Source organism: Lampetra planeri, chromosome 19 (assembly GCF_965212315.1).
Source record: "Lampetra planeri chromosome 19, kcLamPlan1.2.h2, whole genome shotgun sequence".
NCBI classification, from domain to species: domain Eukaryota; kingdom Metazoa; phylum Chordata; class Hyperoartia; order Petromyzontiformes; family Petromyzontidae; genus Lampetra; species Lampetra planeri.
In genome coordinates this window covers 9619919-9640599 of record NC_136125.1, presented here as the reverse complement: position 1 = coordinate 9640599, position 20681 = coordinate 9619919, and the positions used below count along the sequence as shown (strand labels likewise).

The 20681-nt window shown below is 44.3% G+C and overlaps 1 protein-coding gene across 2 annotated transcripts in view; it reads right to left on the bottom strand.

Annotated features, from left to right (window-relative positions):
* The window catches only part of LOC144724084 (uncharacterized), a 73833-nt gene that overhangs the window by 37544 nt on the left and 15608 nt on the right, over positions 1-20681 (bottom strand). For both annotated transcript variants that reach the window (XM_078602949.1, XM_078602950.1), the window contains exons 8-10: positions 20499-20587; positions 18726-18810; positions 18038-18181 (exon numbers count right to left, since the gene is read on the bottom strand). In XM_078602949.1, the coding sequence (XP_078459075.1) occupies positions 18038-18181; positions 18726-18810; positions 20499-20587 (318 nt within the window). The remainder of the gene's footprint in view (positions 1-18037; positions 18182-18725; positions 18811-20498; positions 20588-20681) is intronic.

The window sequence follows — 20681 nt, the reverse complement described above, 5'->3', positions numbered from 1 at the left end:
TGACCCGTCAAATTACAATGCAGGGCACGCACCCGCAATGAAATGCAGAAGGTGTGAACCGAGCGCCGCTTTTGTCTTTTAACGGATCACGCGCGATGACTACCGTGCCGAACGGATTTATAGGTATTTTGTCATCGCGTGAGGTGCTCCCGCAGAAGACAGAATAACTGCCATGACGACACTCAAACAAACAGGGCACAGAATAAGGCAGGGGGAATGTATGTATGTATGTATGTTGAACTTCTCTCGCACCGTACATGGCCTACCGTGCTAATCGGATGTGCGATGCGTTCTGCCGATCGACAACAAACATTGTACACCTCAACTTACGTGGCACTGAATCGTTTTGCTGCATTCAAGATCACGAGACCATGTTTTGCGTCACCGTTAATTTGTCCGATGTTGAAAACGAAAAATATCCGGGGAGCCATAAAAACCGTGAGCAATTATTGTTTCCCAGGCGGCATTTAATAATCATGTGCGCGGTTGGCAACAACAAGACCAAAAAATGAACCTACCGTAGGCTCCTTGTAAATGTTTTATCACCACACTGAAAACAATCCGGTGAAGAATTAACCCGTGAAACAAATACATCAGGGATATCAATGTTGTAAAAAAGCGCTATATTTGGAGTGGAGGTGCACGTACGGTGCATTGCAAAACGTCACCGGGTGTTCATCTCACGCAATCACGCCCGGCAATTGTGTAACTTCAATCCACGCCACCAGCTCGCGTTTCTGCCTCCTGAGTAGCCACAATAAAGGTTTTTATTGGGTTAAACCGCGTCGATATAAATGTGTCGTTATCCCGCCACCACCCGACACGGACAATTTCTAAGGTTTACCACGTCAACAAAACGTGTCACTTAGTTACTCCTTCAGCACACCGGTGTGTTGGTGAGTAAACCCGTAAAGTCCCGCTAACTCGTTCTAAAGTATATGACTCCCTGTATAAAAGATTTTAAAAACACCTACCGCGGCTCATAGTCCTCCCTACGTGAGTGGGGGGGCAGTGAGCCCCAATCTGCTCGCCTTCCCACAAGCCAAGACCACTGAGTTCCGGCTTCGGACGTCCGCGGAATTTATGTACCCCCCACCCATCTCCCTTGTTACGGTTCGTGCCTTTTACCTGGCTCATGCCAAATAAAAAAATCATTCTAGATTGAAAACTGATTTCTTTATATTTGTGTTTAGTTTGTTGTCCTTCACCCCCTCCCCGCACCTACAATGAGCACGGTTGGCTAAGTAAGGTGCGAAAGAAGTTTAACATACATACGTACATCATATATCCGTCTTGCAAGCGCTCACTCGCGAGCCACCATTGCATTGGGAAAAGTCAAAGTGATTTCCCCGCTCGGACGGGACACCACGCAGTCAGTGTTCAACTAACTTGGAACTAATTTCATTGGCAAGGGGGGCAGAGACTACAGCATGGGAGCTCGCTTGAGCCCCCCCCACAACCCAACTTGACTGAGTTCAATGCAATCAACCATCGACGAGTGTGTCCACTGATGTCCGTATCACACGCTCGAGTTGTTTAAGAGGTGTAATTGGCCAACTCTTAAACATGAATTTGATTTACACTATGAGACCCCCTTTACCAGTGGTAAAATATAGTAATAGGTTTTTGCCCTTTCAACTGGTACAAAAATTGACACCTTTATACAAGGCATCATGTTTTCAATAACCACAACATAAGCAGTCAAAATGCAAACAAAAAAGAAACAACTCTGATGATGATAATGATATACACTGTCGACCAATCAACTTCAAGGACAGCTTTTCTTAGAGCCAAGTCTCCATTGGTGTTGGACCAACACCAATGGAGACTAGGCTCTAAGAAAAGCTGTCTCGGGTGTGGACCAATCAACTTCAAGGACAGTGCATACCATTATCATCATCATCAGAGTTGTTTATTTTTTGTTTGCATTTTGACTGCTTATGTTGTGGTTATTGCAAACATGATGCCTTGTAGAAAAGTGTCAGTTTTTGTACCAGTTGAAAGGGTAAAAACCTTATTACTATTAATTTGATTGCATAGCACGTTCATTTTTAAAAGGCGACGCTGCTTTCTTATCCCGAGGTCTTAATGAGCACAAGAACCTGGTGTTTCAGAAGCGATTGACTTGGTGAAAGTACAGAAATAAACCGGATGACACCTTCCAAAAATGTTAAAAGCGGTTTCGCTGTCCAATGTTTCGTCAAGATTCTAGAGGATCAGCTCCCCGATGTGTTTTCGGGGGTTGCAACAAGTGCCGTTCAGCAGATATTCTATGTCTTTCTCTACATGCTGGGAGCTTGTTACTGAAATTCTGTTCAGGAATTCAGTTCCCCAAGAAGCCCCCCACACAGGTGATGGAATGCATCATACTGATGAGCCAGGCCACGACACGTCAGTTAATATTGATTCACATCGATGCTTGCACTAACTATAAACGCATCGCACGTGCAAAAATCACTTATTTTCCATTTCTTAATATGAAAATTACTATATATCATACCGTTACACTTTAGGCTAAATCAGTGAACAAGGCTATACACAAAAAAAAGAGAGTTACAATAAAAATGAAAAAGAGAATTACATCGACTCCAATTAAACCATGACCCCGAATCGTGAAATCCATCGAATCGCCCGGCAGAGGATGGATAAGTTACATAGCTAGATGTCTCACGTCAAATTGGCCTTTCAACCGGTTGCTTTCATCATCTCCAATACTGAAGTATAGTGCATCGCCTGTTGTCCTTTTTGTTGAATATCCTCGTGGATATGGAAAAATGATGTCCGATCAAATGAAACCTGACAAGCGAACTGGATCGGTCAGCTCGACGCAGGAATCAGTCAAACAAATGGCCCTCCACTTTTGCATGAAAATTCCAAACATGGCAGTCAAAATGAATGCTAAAAGAATCATCTTTTGTTTTCATTGTCCCAGCCAACACGTTGTGCCAGTGGACACACGAGAATCATCGTTCATTCGCAGCAGATTTCCCTTTCAGGTGAAGCCAGCAGAAGCCCTCGCAAGCCGCTGGATGCGTTCTTATCTCCGTGGTGTTAGTGAAATGGGTATATCGTAAAACTAAATTCAACAAATCTACCTTCTCCCCTCCGAGCTGTCATGTCTGCTTACAAAAGGGTGTTGATTCATGGCGTAACAATGTTGACAGTAACAAATATAAAAAGTAAGTGTTTGCAATAATAATAAAAACATATAGTGATTATATCACCGGTTATTTGCCCAGCAAAGCCTCGCTCCATCTGCGGTCTCTGGGATGTTTGGCCTATTCTGCTCATTAGCGTTTTGGTGTGTGGGAAGAATCAAGAGTCCCCTTGGGAAAACCTACTCACAGCCCATGTCTACAACGTGGCAATATCCCATCGAAGTCTATTGCCCTGCGAGTCTCCTGTTCAAGTACCAGCCGTGTTAAACATCGAACAAAAATCACCAAGCCTTTTGGGCATTTTGCTCACAAAAAAACTGCAGCAGTTCCTAAAGAAAGGCATTGTGGCCCTCTTGTCTTAGGACACCATGGAGATTAATATGAGCAAATGGGACGTTGCTGAGATTTAAAATATTACCTAAACATATTCAGGAACATACGATGTTTTATTTTGACATAATGCACAAAAGCTTTTTTTTTTCTCACGTTTTTGTGTTACGTTTGAAACTTGTGGTGTTCCGACCTGCACTATTTGCTGTTACGTTAGGTCTTCATCGCTATTTACAGGTTTGATTACTCACTATACTCAAGCCCTGGTGAGTTTTCTGGTTGCGATGAAATCACACGCATTCAGGGTGATTTGGATTAAAACTACACGTGGTTAGAAATGCGGGGATGCAGTGGTAAAGCACTCCGCGTCAAAAGCAGATGATGACTTGAATTCAATTTGTGGCCATGGTTATTATTAGTATGACCAAACGGTGGATTGACAAAGGACTGTGAGTTCTTACTCATCATAATACACCTGTAGTTATTTTGGAGTTGCAAAGCCAGGTAACTAAACAGAGCAGCACAATGAAAAAGGCCTCCGGAGGAGGATTTGCGAAACTTACCATTCTGGGAGCACATGCGGGAGAAATATGTTCTTTCAAAGTTCACAGATAACCAGTAAACTTTGAATGGCAAGGACAGATATAACAAATGTCAATGGAAAAGGCTCAAGTTTTTTGTTTGGATATTTGTTTTCTTGTACATTGCTTGAACTATACATGAAAGAAAACGCCAAGGGCTGGCTTGTATTAAGACTGCACAGGACTCCGACTCCTAGAACCTGCTGCCTCCTAGTGACCAAGTTGAGAAAGAAATTCAGTATTTCGTTTTAAATAAATGTCCGCAGCGTGCATAAATAACTCATGATTTGCCTGCCTTTGCGAGTGCTGATTCATCAGCATTGTATATTTTAAAGCAACGTCTTTGTGCAATTTGCCGGAGTTCCACAAAGCCAAAAACATTAGAAAAAAAAACATGAAAGCATCCCTCAACTTGATGTTGTGTTTTTAAACCAAGGTCCGCTTTACAAAAATCTATTTACATGACGTTGAAAAAATGTTTACTAAACGTTGATAAATGCAGTGTTGCGGTGTGTGTCAAACAGCGGTACCTTTGCCAAAATGTGGTTCTTTAATCTCGGCAAAACCGTAAACGCCTGAACGTTTATCAATTTTACATGGGCTACAGTACCCATATGTGGACTTCTGTGGCGAATGGACAGATAGAGCCTGCTCTCCGACGATCTAACAGGTGTTCTCCAAGAGGCAATTTCAATACATCACCTTTCTGTTCAACGGCTCCTAAAATATTGACTCAACGTGGAGCTATGAGTCACGTCTTTGTGACTTTTTGTTTCATTTGTGACCATTGCAGAGAGGTGGCTGTGTGACTCAGAGAGCGAGAGAACTTCGCTGGCACTGCTGAGACGTTGAGTTTGATTCTGGGCAGACGCCCGATGATTAAACCCGAATTTCAAGTGGAGTGGTCTAAGCCCAGTGCACGAGTGTCTGCACACACACAAAAAAATATTACATTAAACTCAGTTTTACACCTAATTTAGTTGAAGTCAAGCTGTAAGAAGTTAAAATATCGGTTTGAGTGTCATGCGATGAGCATTCCTCTCTGTAGCAGGGCTTGTGGGAAAATTACGACCTCGATTGTGGATTAAATGTCACTTGAACTGATTTCAGGAGGAGGTCTGTGAAATCTCCTTCCATGAACCATTCCCAAATATGGGATGATGCAATATTCTGGGGTGGGGGGGGGGGGTTGGGGAAATGTGGGGAAAATAAAAAAAAGTCCCGTAACTATCACTGCATTTAGAAGTATATATTTTTGGGGCTTTTTTCGATTAAAAAAACAACAACATATATTTAGGTTGAAAGTCTCGCGAGTACATTCACCAGCGCCGAGAGACACCGCCTGGGAAGCGCCTCAATGTACATGACACTGTTTTAAAATTCCTTCGAAACGTCTCCCCTCTTTACATTCTGCCACATCACTCAGTGAGCGAGGCGACAGCGAGAAGAATGAACGCCTCAACTCTGGCCGGACAGCCCTCGAACACGACGGAGAGCAGCGTGTGCACACCCCCCCTCCCCACCTCACCACCCCTTCCAGTAACCCCAACAGAGACCTCACACTTTGCATTCCTGACACGGAAAATTCCATACGTTTCTGTGGGGTCCGTGTCGTCCATACACAACTGGCTGTGCGTGCGTGCGCGAGCAGGCCTGGAGCAGGTGAGACTAGCTTGTCGCTTACCTTTGACCTCGGACTTTATAAACACGCATACATCAGTATGTCCTTTTTTTGCACAGCTGCCAAGGATCACCCGCAATTATCGTCGTTTTTACGAGCTTGCGCGTACTACGTACGCTGCGAAGGATGCGAATTTGTCTCGCACAAATTCGTCTGCTTTAAAATATTACCTAAACCAGTTTTTAGAAATGTTATTTCTTTACACAACTGTTTTCTTTTCATTTGGCGGATGTGCAAGAGATATGAAACACTTTCAACCCTCTCATGGTTTTGGAAGAGTAGGCCAAATACCCCCTAGAAGAGCTGTCCAGAGGCCTTTCCACCACCAGTGGCATGAACAAGCACTTGCAGAGCTGCGCCTTTTCCCTTCTTGGTTTTAAAATAAAACAAAAATGGGCAACAACAGAAAAGAAACCAACTATTTCACTTCCCACATTTGCCCGGAAGAAACCATCACTTCTCTAATCCTTTAAGTGGGGAAAGCCACTGCGCTCAGAGCCTTAAACAACTCCAAACAGCTCACGGTAGAGTTTCACGCCATAAGCAAACAATGTTAACCTGGCACGGGACCGATGAGGCCCTCACTATGCCAGTTTCGCTGAAGGCTGTCCACCAGTTTGACGACGTCCGCGTTAATCAGTGGCCAAATGAGAGTGTTGTGTCCTAGCAATTGAAACAAACTGTGCAGGTTCCATCTCTTGGCAATAGCAGCAGAGGAATAAACGCGCTGTGTTTGGACCGTCATTTGGGGGTGGCAGAGACACTTGTGTGGGCTTACGATGTAAGGGGGTAGAAATGAATTGTGTTATTTTGTTGTTGTTATTATTTTGAGCACTGAAATCAAATCAACGAGTAGCAGGAAAAACACTTCAGAGACATTTTTTTGAGTGGAGGCTTCAGACGGAGCACTTTGCAACGATTGTTAAGACAGATCAAGTCCCCGATGAACTTATTCTAAGACTTATGCGTGCGCCAAATCAATGTGCCATTCATTTGCCTTGGCATCGTGTTCCCAAATATGTACTAGACGAAACTGGCAATTTTCTCTCTTTGTCTGCTGATCATTGCTCGAACGCAACACACTCTTAGCTGATGATCAAGCATTGTCATGCAATGGTAGCCAAGGGACAGAACGCGTCCAAGTAAACGTCAACCGGGAGATGTAACTTATACAATCAGTTCGTGTGCATATGCTAGGTGGATTTTTGCATCGCAGAACTGAGAAGGATGTAGATGTATTAGCGAGGCTTTCATCCAGCAAAAGATTGATCATTACTGATGATGCTTATTTTTGTGTATTACATGGTATGTTTTTGATACAAGTGCTCATGTGAAATGTTGCATCATACGCACTTACTTTGTGGATTCACTGACCTGGCCCAGATTACTGCGCATGGGAATTCATGTTTTTCTTGTCTGCCCTGAGGCTGGAACTCAGGATTATAGAAGTTCTGGTTACATAACAAATGAATTGAAGTATATACTTGTGTATATAAACCCACACACACGTTGTATATATATATACCCCCTTGGAATATACACAGTGGATTGGAGTGGGTGGTGCAATAGTTCAATGTGCTATGAACCCGGGGACCCGAGTTTGACTCCTAGCCACGGCCAAAAGTCGTGAGGGATATCTGAACTCGTCCTGGCCACCTCCATAAACACACCGACCACAGAAGTAGTTATTACAGACCTACTTCGGAAATTATGTTAAAGTGACCTCGGAGTAATGATGAAGCACTTTCCCACCCTCCCTGGTGCTGGGAGCAATGTTCGTCCCATGACAGTCAAACTGATATTTTAAATTCTCAGAGTTGGTATTTTTGCCAAATGAATCGCAGAACCAATTTCATTGCAAACGATTTTTGTTGCGCGCAGTCATCGGTAACCATGCTGAGACAATCAACGTAATACACTCGAGATGTAACCATCGATTTAAAACCAAAAAAGCGACGTATCGTTTGCATGCCCCCACACTAACAATCGTGCCACCGCTCCCATAGACAAACGCACTCCACATACGCCGACAAGCAGGTGAAATACGGCGGTCGCAGCTTGCTTGCTTGGGTTTTTTCCCCCTATCTCCAGCATTGTAAGTCGAAAATAAAAACTAAAAAATCGTGGAGACTGAAAAAGTGGGACAGCGAGACAGAGGGTGGGGATGTGATCTCATAAATTCCCGTATCACATTGCATTTCAGCCCTGAAGAGGCTCCAAAATGAGATCAGAGCCCTCTGTGCTCCAACCCCGATATAAATAATGTGGAGCTAATGTGGCCTCGTCCCATCTGTTCTGTCCAACCCACTTCCAAGTAAATCTGCGCTGCCGGTCAATGGGAGAATGCAATGGGAGATTTATTATGCAAGCCACCTGACCGAGTCCAAGCCATAAAAAAAAAAAACTTAAAGACTGACATTTATAATAAATATAATGTCACCAGCCGAGGCGGGAATTGAAATGCCAGGCTATAAATCGATTCCAAAATTTCTGGAAAATGTAAAAAAAAGATATATTTTAGTAGAATGTTTAAGTGCGAGTTTTGTGTTGTATTTAACAAAATTTATAAGCAATTTGTTGGCATTACTACAACACTCTACGTCCATGCTGATAGTTCTACACAAGATCAAGGATTCCAGATTATGAAACAATTACAATGTTTTAAAGCACCGATACAGTTTTAGTTCCCAAATTCATCTGTGTTATTCTTTGTGGGGGAGCAGCGAGATGTATAGTAGTTACATGTTTAGCTTAATTTGTCAATGTATCCGCATTTGTGTGTATGTGTGTGTATATGTGCGTATGTTTGGGGGCACAGGTGGTGCATCGGCCAGTCATCTCGGTCAGTCGACCCATGGCACCTAGGTATGTCCCATATCCTGCCAGCGAGCGTTCAACACTTCACGTGGCCTTAACGTGCACATAGCCTGGCACAAACGCCGTTGTGACGTCACCGCCACTTAGTGGCGAATGGCGGTTGTTGTTATTGTTTATTTGGGGAGCAGTGTTGAAGTGGTTAGCATACAAACCTGCTGACCTGAGTTCAATTCCCGGTCACGGCTAACATGACATTTGTACACCGGTGCAGTGTTACAAATATCAGCACTGGGGAGATAAACGTGACTGGGCATGGTGCTGGCTACCCCCCCCCACCCCCTGCCCGCCCCCCTCGTGTGCCGTACGAACCTCAACAGCACTTGCCCCAACGGTCCGTTAAAGGCTATAATCGGAATCTTTGTCTTTGTAGCGGTTAGCGCGGCACGAAACCGGGGACCCGAGCTTGATTCCCACTCGCAGCCACCGCCAGTGACAGTGATTATCTGAACCGGTCTTGGGCCTCCACGAGGTCGACTCAGCGTCAAATGATTACCTGGTGTAGCGGTGTTGTAGTAAACATCGCCACTGGGGAGACAAAGGCGGACGGGTGTGGCGCTGGCCACCCACCCCCTCGTGCGCCGTGCCGGCCTTCATTAGGTGCTCGCTGACAACACTTGCCCCAACAGTCTGTTGCAGGCTACACAGGGCGGGGGGGATCTTTGTCTTTGTTTTGTATCCGTGTGCGAGAGAGTGCGTGTGATGTGTGTGTGTGCGCATGCATGTATATGTCAGCCGGCCAGTCTGTCTACGTGTGTGCGTGCACCAATCACACGTTTTCTGTGCGCCGTGGGTTACAAGAGGCAACAAACATGCTCTGTTTGCTGGGCAATCGGGTGATGACAAAGTGGAAGTCAGTGGGTCGCTCATCTTGCCCCAGGGGTCATCTTCATCACAGTGGAGCAGGTATGAAGCTTGGATCTGGGCTCCTGTGATTCCCTCCAGAGATTCTGACGCACCGTGGCGATATGAATGTTGCGCACGTGCATCTGTGGCCCTCCCGATCTGTGTTTGGGCACGATTTTCTCAACGTTTCGCTCCGCCATGCGGGAAGCTTCTTCGTCCCGGCACGCGGAGGGAAACTTCCTCCGTTGTGCCAAACAACGCACGGTGCAAGACGAAAACACGTAGCACAAGTGCTAAAAAAAAACCCTACGCGGCAGTGTATGTGTCCATCAGATTTACTGACCCGGTCGAAATTTCTGCGTGCTCCGGTTTTTTGCGGCAGCATTGTCCCTTCGAGCTATCCGCTAATGCGTGGCCGCGTAAAACGCAGTTGAACGAATTACTAAAAATCACACCCATGGGTTGTGACGGTCACCGCCACAAGCGAGCGGGTTTGATGGAGCCGGCAGACCTCGCGGAATACTCGCGCTGATTCTTAACGCCTCACTTTGCAGACATGTGTCGGCAGATGTTAATCAAAGCGGCCGGAGATGTGCGGGATTAACGCCTCGCGTGGCCGTGAGAACAGGCGAGATCTGCTTGTGCGATCTGTCCAGGATTTGGGCTTCAATGTCTTCCCAACGGGAACACATCAGTGGGTCCTTCTCTATTCCACGAGAAGAAGAAGCAGAAGCATAGCGGAATTTTGCATGCAGATTATTATTTTCTGCATGGCTCATAAAGGTTGGGGGGGGGGGTTAAGAGGTCTTAAATGTACAAATTCGTGAAAATGAGCTTCATAACGCGTCGGATTTTTTCAGGATCAACACAGATTCTGATTCTGAAATATCACAGCTGCTAAATCATGGTTGGTTCAGGCAGGTGTGAACTATAACATGCAGCCCGTTGCAATCTACTGCTGGATAAAGGCCTCCTCATATTTCACCACGTTGGTCAGTGCATGGTGTACTATATGACGTGTGCATGTTCGTTGAACTTCTTTCGCACCGTACGTAGCCAGCCTTGCTAATCGGAGGCACGCGGGGGGAGAGTCGTAGCAACTGTAACTCAATGCCTACCCATGAACAGACGGAGGAGGGAGACATAAGAAATGTCTAATTCACAGCCCTTTGTCAATCCACTACTGGACGAACGCCTCTGCATATTGTTTTCGGTTGTGGGGCGTTGTTTGACCATACTTCATCAATTGCTCAGTGGGGGTTGGTGAAAGGAGTTTCACAGGACGGGTTCAGCTGCGACAGGCCAACGACGTTAGCCATGGCAGGGAGTGAAACTCAGGGTCACAGGGTTCAAAGCGCAGTACGTTAACCATTGCGCCAACACATCACCCCATCTTTTATGTAAGTCCCAGGATTCGATGTTTAGGCACCAAATATATATTTTGCTGCAAGCTCAAACTCAGAACATTATCACGCCCTCTATAAAATATTATTATATGCCTTTATCCAGCGACAATTGGGCAACATTATTGCCAACAATGCTCGTGAAATGTTCCTTCAAAGGAAATATATCACATTTTAAGCTGAATACGCAACAAATGTAGCAACACATTTTGAAAAAAAACTATTTATTTAGTATGAGCAGTAAAGTAATACTAATTTAGAACGGTTAGTAAATCCACTGCTGTATGAAGGACTTCCCATGATGTTGGCCATGGGGTTTGTCTGACCATACTTCTCGATACGAGTCAATGCCAGTTCAAGGCTGAGTCAACAGAGAGAAGGCCGAGGAGCAGGTGAGGTATCCAATTTGAAGGCAGACGCGGCCGGGATTTGAACTCAAGTCGGCGGGTTCATAGCGTAGTGTGCCAATCGCTGTACCACACCTCTATGCCTCTGGGAGGTATTCCGTGCATTCATAAAAAAAAAAGTCTATCGCACATTCTTGTTCGTGCAGATAAAATATCAATTGACTTGAAGAGCCAATTGAAAAACATACATTTTACTTTAACGGCATTTTATCACGGAGGCTTTGCACAAAAAACGAAAATCCTCAATGGCAACGATCCATTCCTGTTAACAAAAAAACTAATTTCCTAACCGATGTAATGTTTAACCCCGCATTGCTGATTGACGAGAACTAGAGAATTTCCGTTCCTGTGCAGATCTAAATCCTGATCAAAAAGCACTCGTGGTATTTGTGGTTGTACGCCACGCGCACGGTCCTATAAGGGTCCCAGCAGGTGAGTGCTTTAGTGGGTGGCCGGATTCGATAATATCAACAGACAAGCCAAAACACGAGGCTCTTGGGGGCCTTCTTTCTCATGAGAAATTTTCTTTTTTTACACACCGGCCGTGTTCGGCTTCTCGTAATATTGGTGTACACGAGCAGCAAAGTATTTATTTACACGTCGATTCGCTTCTTTTTTTCTCTCCCAAATCCTGATGGACATCCAATTTAAACATATAAAGCCGTTAAGATTCTTTGCATACTTGCGACTTCGTGGTGAGCGGAGCATAATTCATCTGCAAGAGTACACGTGACTGATTTATTGTATGCAGCTTTTTATAATATAACAATTACCCATAATGCACCACAATAGCTTTTTTTGTAGTGAATGGGAACCCATCACTTAAATGGAATTGCTCTTGCCCATTAACATCGTGTAATCCAGCCTCATTTGTTTAACAAGCCTGACTCTGCTGATGAGATCCATCAGGTCAAATCTGGTCCAAAGTTTTTTTATTTTACTTAAACAATAGGTTACTGGATAGTATTGGTCTGGAAAGCAAAATTGCTGATGGACAACAATATATTGTGTCTATATGTGCAGACACAGAGCAGAAGTCTGCTTATAATGCCATTCATGCATTGCGGTTCTGCTGTTATATAGTGAAATCAAAGTGATTTCTGTCTCAAATTACCACTAAAGCAGTTTTCATCTCCTGTTTACAGCTCTGAGCCAGTAGTAGAAATTCCATATTCCTATGACAGGGACACGTCTTTACATAGGATAACCACTGATGACTTCCCCAAAAAGTGGTACTCGTTTCATCAACCCTGGTAGGATGATGGGCTGAGTGATCCCCCAACCGTGATTCCCATCGCGAGCTGCTCACTCTGCCCCTGAGCCACCAGGCTCCAACGTCTTTGCTTTATATGAAGTTAATTTCTGAAGAATTCGGATAAAGAATTGTTTTTTTTTATTCGGTGTCATTATTGATCAACTTGCGTACGTACGCTACTGACTGCTAACGCACACCAACCACTCCTCTTGCAGCACTGGCACAAATGATAAAGGAATCAGACTCGTCTCAATGCTGGCAGTGCGCGGACGCGTAAATTCCTGCCACCAAACAGCCCGGCACGCAACGAGCACCCGCGTGCTGCTACGGTCCTTAAAAAAAAAAATCAAATCTACACTCAAGTGAATTTTACTCCAGGGCTCTCGGCTGAACCCCTTTTTGAAAAAGGAGCGAACGAAACTACATTCGAATTTCACAAAGTAAAAACTATCAGTCAATTGACCACTTGCTCTACAGGCATGCATAATCTGAATTTGCATTTATATATATTATTTTTAACGAATGGATCAGTCGTGAGGAGGCCATTGCGTTAGAGCTTAGCACTGGTAATGAACTGGCCTTTGACGGTAAGATCCGCATGCTAATTCTGGTACACAAAGTATAGAGATCATGCACGGAAGAATGGCCGCAGACACGATGCCAAGAGCGTGGTTTACGCATTTTCTTGAGCGGGGTATAAACCACACGGAGAGCCAAGCTATTACTCTGCGTGGAATCTTTCTACAAAATTGGTTTCCCTTCCTGACAAAGTTACGACTGAGGAAATCCAGTCCACGCAATATGCTCGAGTCACAGATATATGTGTGTGCTGAACTTGAGATTTGTTTCAGGCAAGAGCACGAGATGTAACCGGTACGTCCACAAAAAGCTAATGGCACACTCCGCACGCAGAAGTCCTAAACATCTCAACTGTTATCTCAACTGTTTTGGCCCACTGAAATATCACAATCATGGTTGGTTTAGGCAGGTGTGAACTATCTTTGACAGTGATAACATACAGCCCGTTGCAATCTACTGCTGGATGAAGGCCTCCTCAAATTCCACCACGTTGGTCAGTGCATGATGTACTTTGGCCGCATGTACGTATGTTGAACTTATTTTGCATCGTACGTAGCCAACTGTGCTAATCAGAGGACAACAAACGAAACACAAAAAGTGCATAGCCCCAGTGGCTTCTTAACATCGAAATGAAGAGCGTTCCAGACGGCCGCAGCGCACGTGAAAGCGCCGCGCGATGCGGTGAGCGCCGTCTTTGTTTGATGGCCAGTCACGATCCGCTGCTGCGAGGATGACCACCGGAGTTGCGTGATGGTGGTTAATGCTCCATGACGAGATCAGCGACGTTTTGTTGTTCATTTGTGGCAAGCACTTTGTGTGTAACGAGTGGGACCTTAGAATGTGTTCGTTCGAAAGGCGCCTCCTTGCCCTGAGGGCGAGTGTCTGTGTGATCCACTAACCCTCACATCAGATGAATGAATAACAGTTAGTTTAACACGTAGACCATTCTGGCGAATTCTGGCGAATTGCCCGATGATGCTGGATGCAATTACCAGCGAAACGTCGTACTCAAATTGTAAATGTTGTGGTTTCACGCTTCAACACACCGGTGGGCTAAAGCAGTGAACTATTTGTCTTTTGTCAACGTGACACTTTTTTACGGATTGGCCGTGTCGGGTGGTGGAGGGTTACGACACATTTATAAATAACGCGATCTAAACCCAAAAACGTTGATTATGAATGAATAACAGTAATTTGTCATTTCACTGCTGGATGACACCTTCCCCCGTGTTCTTGGCTCAGGGGCAATGCTGAACCATACTTCACCGCAGTGTCAGTGTAGTTTCTGTGAAAGGTGCCTCGGACCGATTCAGATGTCACTCGTCACTGAACGCTAGCCGGGGCCAGGAATCGAACTCTGGTCACCAGGTTCACAGGACAGGGCGATAACGACTTTGCCAATGCTCCCCCCCCCACCCCCCTCAATAATTATTTGCTTTGTAAAAAGTGACTTCTCCGAAAAATGTTAGTTCAGTAGTCATACACGACCAGGATCACGCGATTATACACATTTAAAGCGTTATTCTACGATGTAATAAAATGCAAAGGAGTTGCAATGGGTCAGGGCAGTGAAGATGAGGCAAGAGGCAGAATGTTTGTGCTGCCCTCTGGTGTCGAACGCCAGACATCGCAGCACGTGGCTAATGTATCTGCCCCAAGATGGGAGTTTTTTAACATCTGCTCTCTCACCAATATCAAGGGCCATTAACCGAGCGCTGACAGCAATGTCTGCTCACAACCTCGCATAACCCAGTGAGCCGGTGTACCGGTTAGCAGAACACCATTTGTTTGATGTGTTTCTCATTATGCTTTATCTACTTCCTTAATGAAGGTGCCGGGGTATCATTGCCCAAAGCGTCTGGAAGACTCAAGAGTTGGGGGGGGGTAGAGCAATAAAAACTTTCTCGCAAAAGCAGCGTCAGTTCTGCGTCACGAACTCCCTCGCCACCATGTTGCGCATCTCTCGCGCGGAACGAAACGTCGGACGCCACGCCGAACGACACGTGATGTCAACCCGTAAAAACACACCGGAGATCGCGCTCCCTTCACATTGTATATATTCCATCAGGGCCCTTAATATCTTGTGATCTCCAACACGCTCGCTTTTGTTAGCGTGCCACACCCAAGCTATGTGCGGCACGCCTTGCCACTTGAAATCATGCAATCAGAGTCGGGAGATAGATTAAAGTGTTCATATTCTTAGGTTTTTCGGTAAAGTCACGTAGGTAAAAAATTTAAATTAATAAAAGTAAAATAAAAATAAAATATAAATCACGACGTTTCGGAGGCAACACAAGCCTCCGTCTTCGGGTGGAACCGTCACAGCACGTTAGCTGTATCAAGTATTTTTTTTATTTAATTAAATTTTACTTTATTAATTTTAATTTTTTACCTATGTGACTTTAACGAAAAAACCTAAGAATATGAATCCTTGCAGTCACGAAAGCTTCAAATCTAGAATTAGATTAAAGTCTGCTTTGTAAAGCCCATCTCTTTCAAGCGGCCTCCCTGCTTTGCATTGCGCATTGGGATGCTTGGATGGAATGTGCATTATTCATTTGAAGGATTATTTTATGATTGCGTTATGATGATGATGATGGTGGCAGCAGTGAAATGTGCAGTCATTTGTATCTCCACTGCTGGATGAAGGCCTCCCCCATGCTGTGCTGGTGATGGGGTTTGTTTAGATCACACTTCACCACACAGTTTAGTTCAGGAGATCACGGGACCAGTTCAGATGTCACTTTCCGCTATCTTGGCCGTAGCTGAGAATCAAACCTGGGTGGCTGCGTTCATAGCGCAGTGTGCTAATCACCGTGAGACCACTCATTTTAACAATTAAGTTGTTTTATCTTTAAAGGTTGCCTTAAGTTGCATAATGATGCATTTGATGCGCCACCAATTATCGTACCTTTGAATGAGTGGAGAGGTGGCACTGCACCGTGAGCCCAACGACCTGAGTTCGATTCCTGACAACTGTAAACATTGGTGGAGATGGATAGATAAACCTGTGCAGATGATGGTTGGTGGTGGAGAATAATGGTGGCGTGGCAGTCAAGGGCGGGAATGGAGAAAGTCCACCATGGAGATCGCAAACGGCGGTGGTGGTGACTTTCAGAGGCTCTCATCCAGCAGTGGATCGACCAATGGCTGATTATGATGATGTTCTGTATGCGATGTGCTGATGTCACCTCTACAGCCACTCGAGCGTGTTGCCATTCACTGCAGTCAGCAGTGACTCTGTTTGGTAAGAGGGAAATCGTACACTTCTAATAACCCGAATAACTAATATCAATGAAGTATTAAAATTCACATATTTCCTTAAACGTCATTTAAGGAATAATTTCAAACCAGATTTAACCACGTAAAAAAAATGTGTTTAACATTATAAAAAGCACGCATTGACAGCTGTTACATGCATGTACTCGGCAGAGGTTGAAGTGAATAACGTTTCTCTCAGTCTGCTCAGACTCATTGGGCATATATGTGGAACCCAGAGTGTCCATTCTGAGTTTTAAAGGTAAATGTTAACGTACTGTTCTGAACAGTACTGCACACATTAGGACCAAGTTGATTCCAGTGAAAATACCATTCCACCTACGGACAATTTTAACCACGTGACATTCAAATGCTTCAGCACTCATTATGCAACACAATGACTCTATACTTCCTAAAATGAGTCGATGCTATTCCTTCCTTAAATGAGCCGAGTCCCTCACCATATAAGGCGAAGTTAGTCAAACTATGTTTTTGTGGGTAATTCCCAAATGTGGTCTTATAACGACTCACTGTATGGATTTTTTTTATTACTTCTAAAATATCACTGCAAACATTCCCCTTATCGACATCATCTTCAAACTTCCGTGGTTCAACTGAAATTTTGTTGAGTTTATTATTGTATTAATGCCACTCGAAAAAGATATTGCTGGATAAAAATAATAATTTAAAAAACTAGATACAGCTACAGATGTATGGTTTTCTGAAGTGAACGGTATCAAGTTGCCAAATATAGCACCCATCGCTTTATAAAGATACCTTCATGTGCAGGGCACGTAAACACACGCCCGCACATGCAAGGGCACTTTACTATACGAGCAGCAGTTGCCTATCGCCACTAGCCAGAGGATGAAAACAAATTTTCACAAAGAGGATCGCGCTGAGGTACCAGCGGAGCATATTGTGACCTTTGACCTCACGAGAAGAGCATACGACGGAGACCGGGGTGCAATCACGTTCTGGACATGGATGCGAAGCCCGCAAACCTCGCGACTGAGTGTTAGCGGTGTGCACGCGCAGCCCGTTTCGTTACAATCCACTTCTGGTTGATGGCCTCCCCACCGCGGCACGATTTCGTGGCGAGTTATCCGACCACGTTCACCATGCCGGTCACTGCAGGGTTGGTTAGTGAAGGCAAGGAGCTTGGCAGCCTAGCACAGTACACCAATGGGTGTCGCGGCAATGCCCTCTGCTGCTGTTCAAGATTTACATTAAAATAACATACAGATTTATATCTTAACTTGAGATTGTGGCCAAGCGATCAACTGAAATTATAATTATTACGCTGCTTTAGCCAGAAAGGCCCGAGTCTAACGACAATTAAAGAGCGACTCAAATTTGCACATAATGATAAAAAAAACGCTAAAAAAAATCGGAGCGCAGGCCATGAAACAATGCGATCTAAACAACAACACGCCAAGATGTGAATTGCACGCACACAAGCTCTCACTCTCACACAGACCATCAGCTCGAGAGGTGCTGCACGTGTTGCTGTGTCATCGCTTGAGACCAGCAACTCAGACGATTTAGAAAACCGTGGCCAACCGACAGGCAGGTCGTCAATTGCAGACGCAACTGACGAAAGCCGTCCACGCGACTGCCGTTTTTTAGTTTCGCCGCTGTGCGCGCACTTAACGTGGGCCTCACCCGTGCTTGGGGTCTTCTCAGTCGCCTGTGCAGCTTTGGCCGTCACCTCGTCTGGGTTCGTGGCGTTCTCCGTCTTGTCGTCAGAATCGTTCGAATCTTCTTTGTCAGACTCGGGCTCTCCATCCTCTTTGGGGTGTTTGGCAGCTAGCGGGGGGAAGAAATACGTGACAATTATCTCAGAGGAGACAGCTTGAATCCCACCGAAAATGTCTTGTAATAATAACAACACACGCAAGATTCACGATATTGGTCAAATTTCGATTTAAAGCTTTCGTGACTGCAGGGATTCATCTTCTTGGTTCTTTCGGTAAAGTCACGTGACTTTACCGAAAGAACCAAGAAGATGATATTGGTCAAACTTTTGTAAGTGGACTTCAGGCAATCCACGTCACGAGAAAGGATGATCGCCCCTGGTGAAGGATAACCGAGTGACAGACAAGGAAGGAATGCGCGCAACATCCTCGGTGGAGATGGAGCCATGAAATAATGAAGCGTGCAGCTACAACATGGATTATTACACCACAGGTTCGTGGGGTATGGTGACAGTTTGGGGGAAGATTTAATTGAGCAGTGAAACTATCATGGCCGACGATGAACCAATGGGTTTTAGCTTCATTCGTATGTAGGTAAATAAAAATTAGACGCTTGTACTAACACATGCATGGCGTGTTAATGCTAAGTAGCTTACCGGATGTGGTGGCTGCTAAATCCAGTGGCACCAGTTCTTGGGAATCCTGACCATTAACCATCTGCAGTGTGAAACTCTGCTTCTTCTACAGCAGAAAACAGAAAATCCAACCGTGCAAATATGTGTTATTCGGCACTGTCTATAATAAAGATAGAGCAATACAATTACAAAAATCTCAACACATTGGTCAATAACACAGGCAACGTTTTGGGCAATGTCCCTTATTCATAGCAAATTAGTTCAGATGGGACATTGTCCAATTATATTTTTTGTATTTTAAGGCCACAGTGTTGATGATGAATGTGTTGACTTGTTTTATTTGTGCTTGTGCACCACTCAAAAGGCAAATACTTGTTTCTTTAGGTTAACACGTAGGCTTTTGGGACCAATATCATCCAAAATACAGATTTGGCTGCCGCCTGATGATGCTAGTTGTAATTACTGGCGAAACGTCGAACTCAGATTGTAAATGTTGTGGATTTGCTCTCCAACACACCGGTGTGCTGTACTCGTAACGAATTGGGATGTTCTGTTTACGTGACAAACCTTACACGTTGGCTGTTTTGGGTGGTGGCGGGTTTAACAACACATTTATATTTATGCGTTCTAACTAAAAAAAAAACGGTATTATTGACTTATTTTTCATATATATAAAAGTACAGTTCCTTGTCAAACACCTGCTGTGTCATCCATGGGGGGTTGTTTGAGCATACTGTAACAGTCTGGTCAGTGCAGGTTGGTGAAGAGGGATATGAGGATCTGTTCAGATAGATCTCGCCACTGATGTTAGCCGTGGCCGGGAATCCAGCTCAGGTAGGTAGACTCGCACAGAAGTGCCCTAACCACCGTGCCACCAGTCTGCTCAGATGTCTCTTCATTTGTCTATATATAGTATCCTATGAGACACTGAATTGCAATTGTTTCACTTGGAACCTAATTTGTAGTCTATTTTAAAATGTAGCAAATTAAGCAATGCAGAGTGGAGTTTGTTAAATATTTAAAAAAAACATTACGTAATGAAATATATTTTTAAATATGGTGCTGTTTCTAATTAGTCGGTGGAATGGTGGTGCAGCGGTTAGCACTCGACACTGTAACCTCAGTGAACTGAGTTTGATTCCTGGTCCTGGCTAACATCAGTGATATCTGCACCGGCTCTCAGCTACCTTTCACCGGTAGTCTCAGTGACCAGCGTGGGAAAGTATGGTCAAACAAACCTCTATAACCAATATGGAGTGGGAGGCCTTCATCCAGCAGTGCAATAATGAAGGGCTCATAATTATGATCATGCATTCCAATTATACATGACTCTTTGGGTCTGTCGGTAAAGTAAACGTAGAAAATAAAATATAAAGAGAATGCGACGTTTCGGTTGCAACACAAGCAACCATTATCAAGTAAGAATGAATGATAAACGACAGACACTGGAACAGCATAGGCAGACACACATGTTTGTCTTTGTGTGTATCTCTCTGCGTGTGTGTCTGCCTATGCTGTTCCCGTGTCTGTGTTTTATCATTCATTCTTACCTGATGATGGTTGTTGTCTTCTTGGTTCTTTCGGTAAAGTCACGTAGAAGGGAAATAATAATAATTCTCACAGTAAGAATTATTTTATTATGTTAAATTTGTATTATTTTATTATTTCCCTTCTACGTGACTTTACCGAAGGAACCAAAGAGTAATTCCTGCAGTCACAAAAGCTTAGAATCCAATTAGACATGTTTATATATATAACATAGACAAAAATTGAATGTTTACGATATGTACTTACACGTATCTTCATCCACATGCAGAGCACGGCGATGATGATGGAAATTATAATTATAATAATGACGACGAGAATTACGTACAATAATTTACCTGAAAAAGAAAAGTTTCAGGCAACCAAGTTAATCTGTGCTTGATCACGTGACATCCATTCTGTCCTTTCTTTCGAAGAAATACAAAAAACATC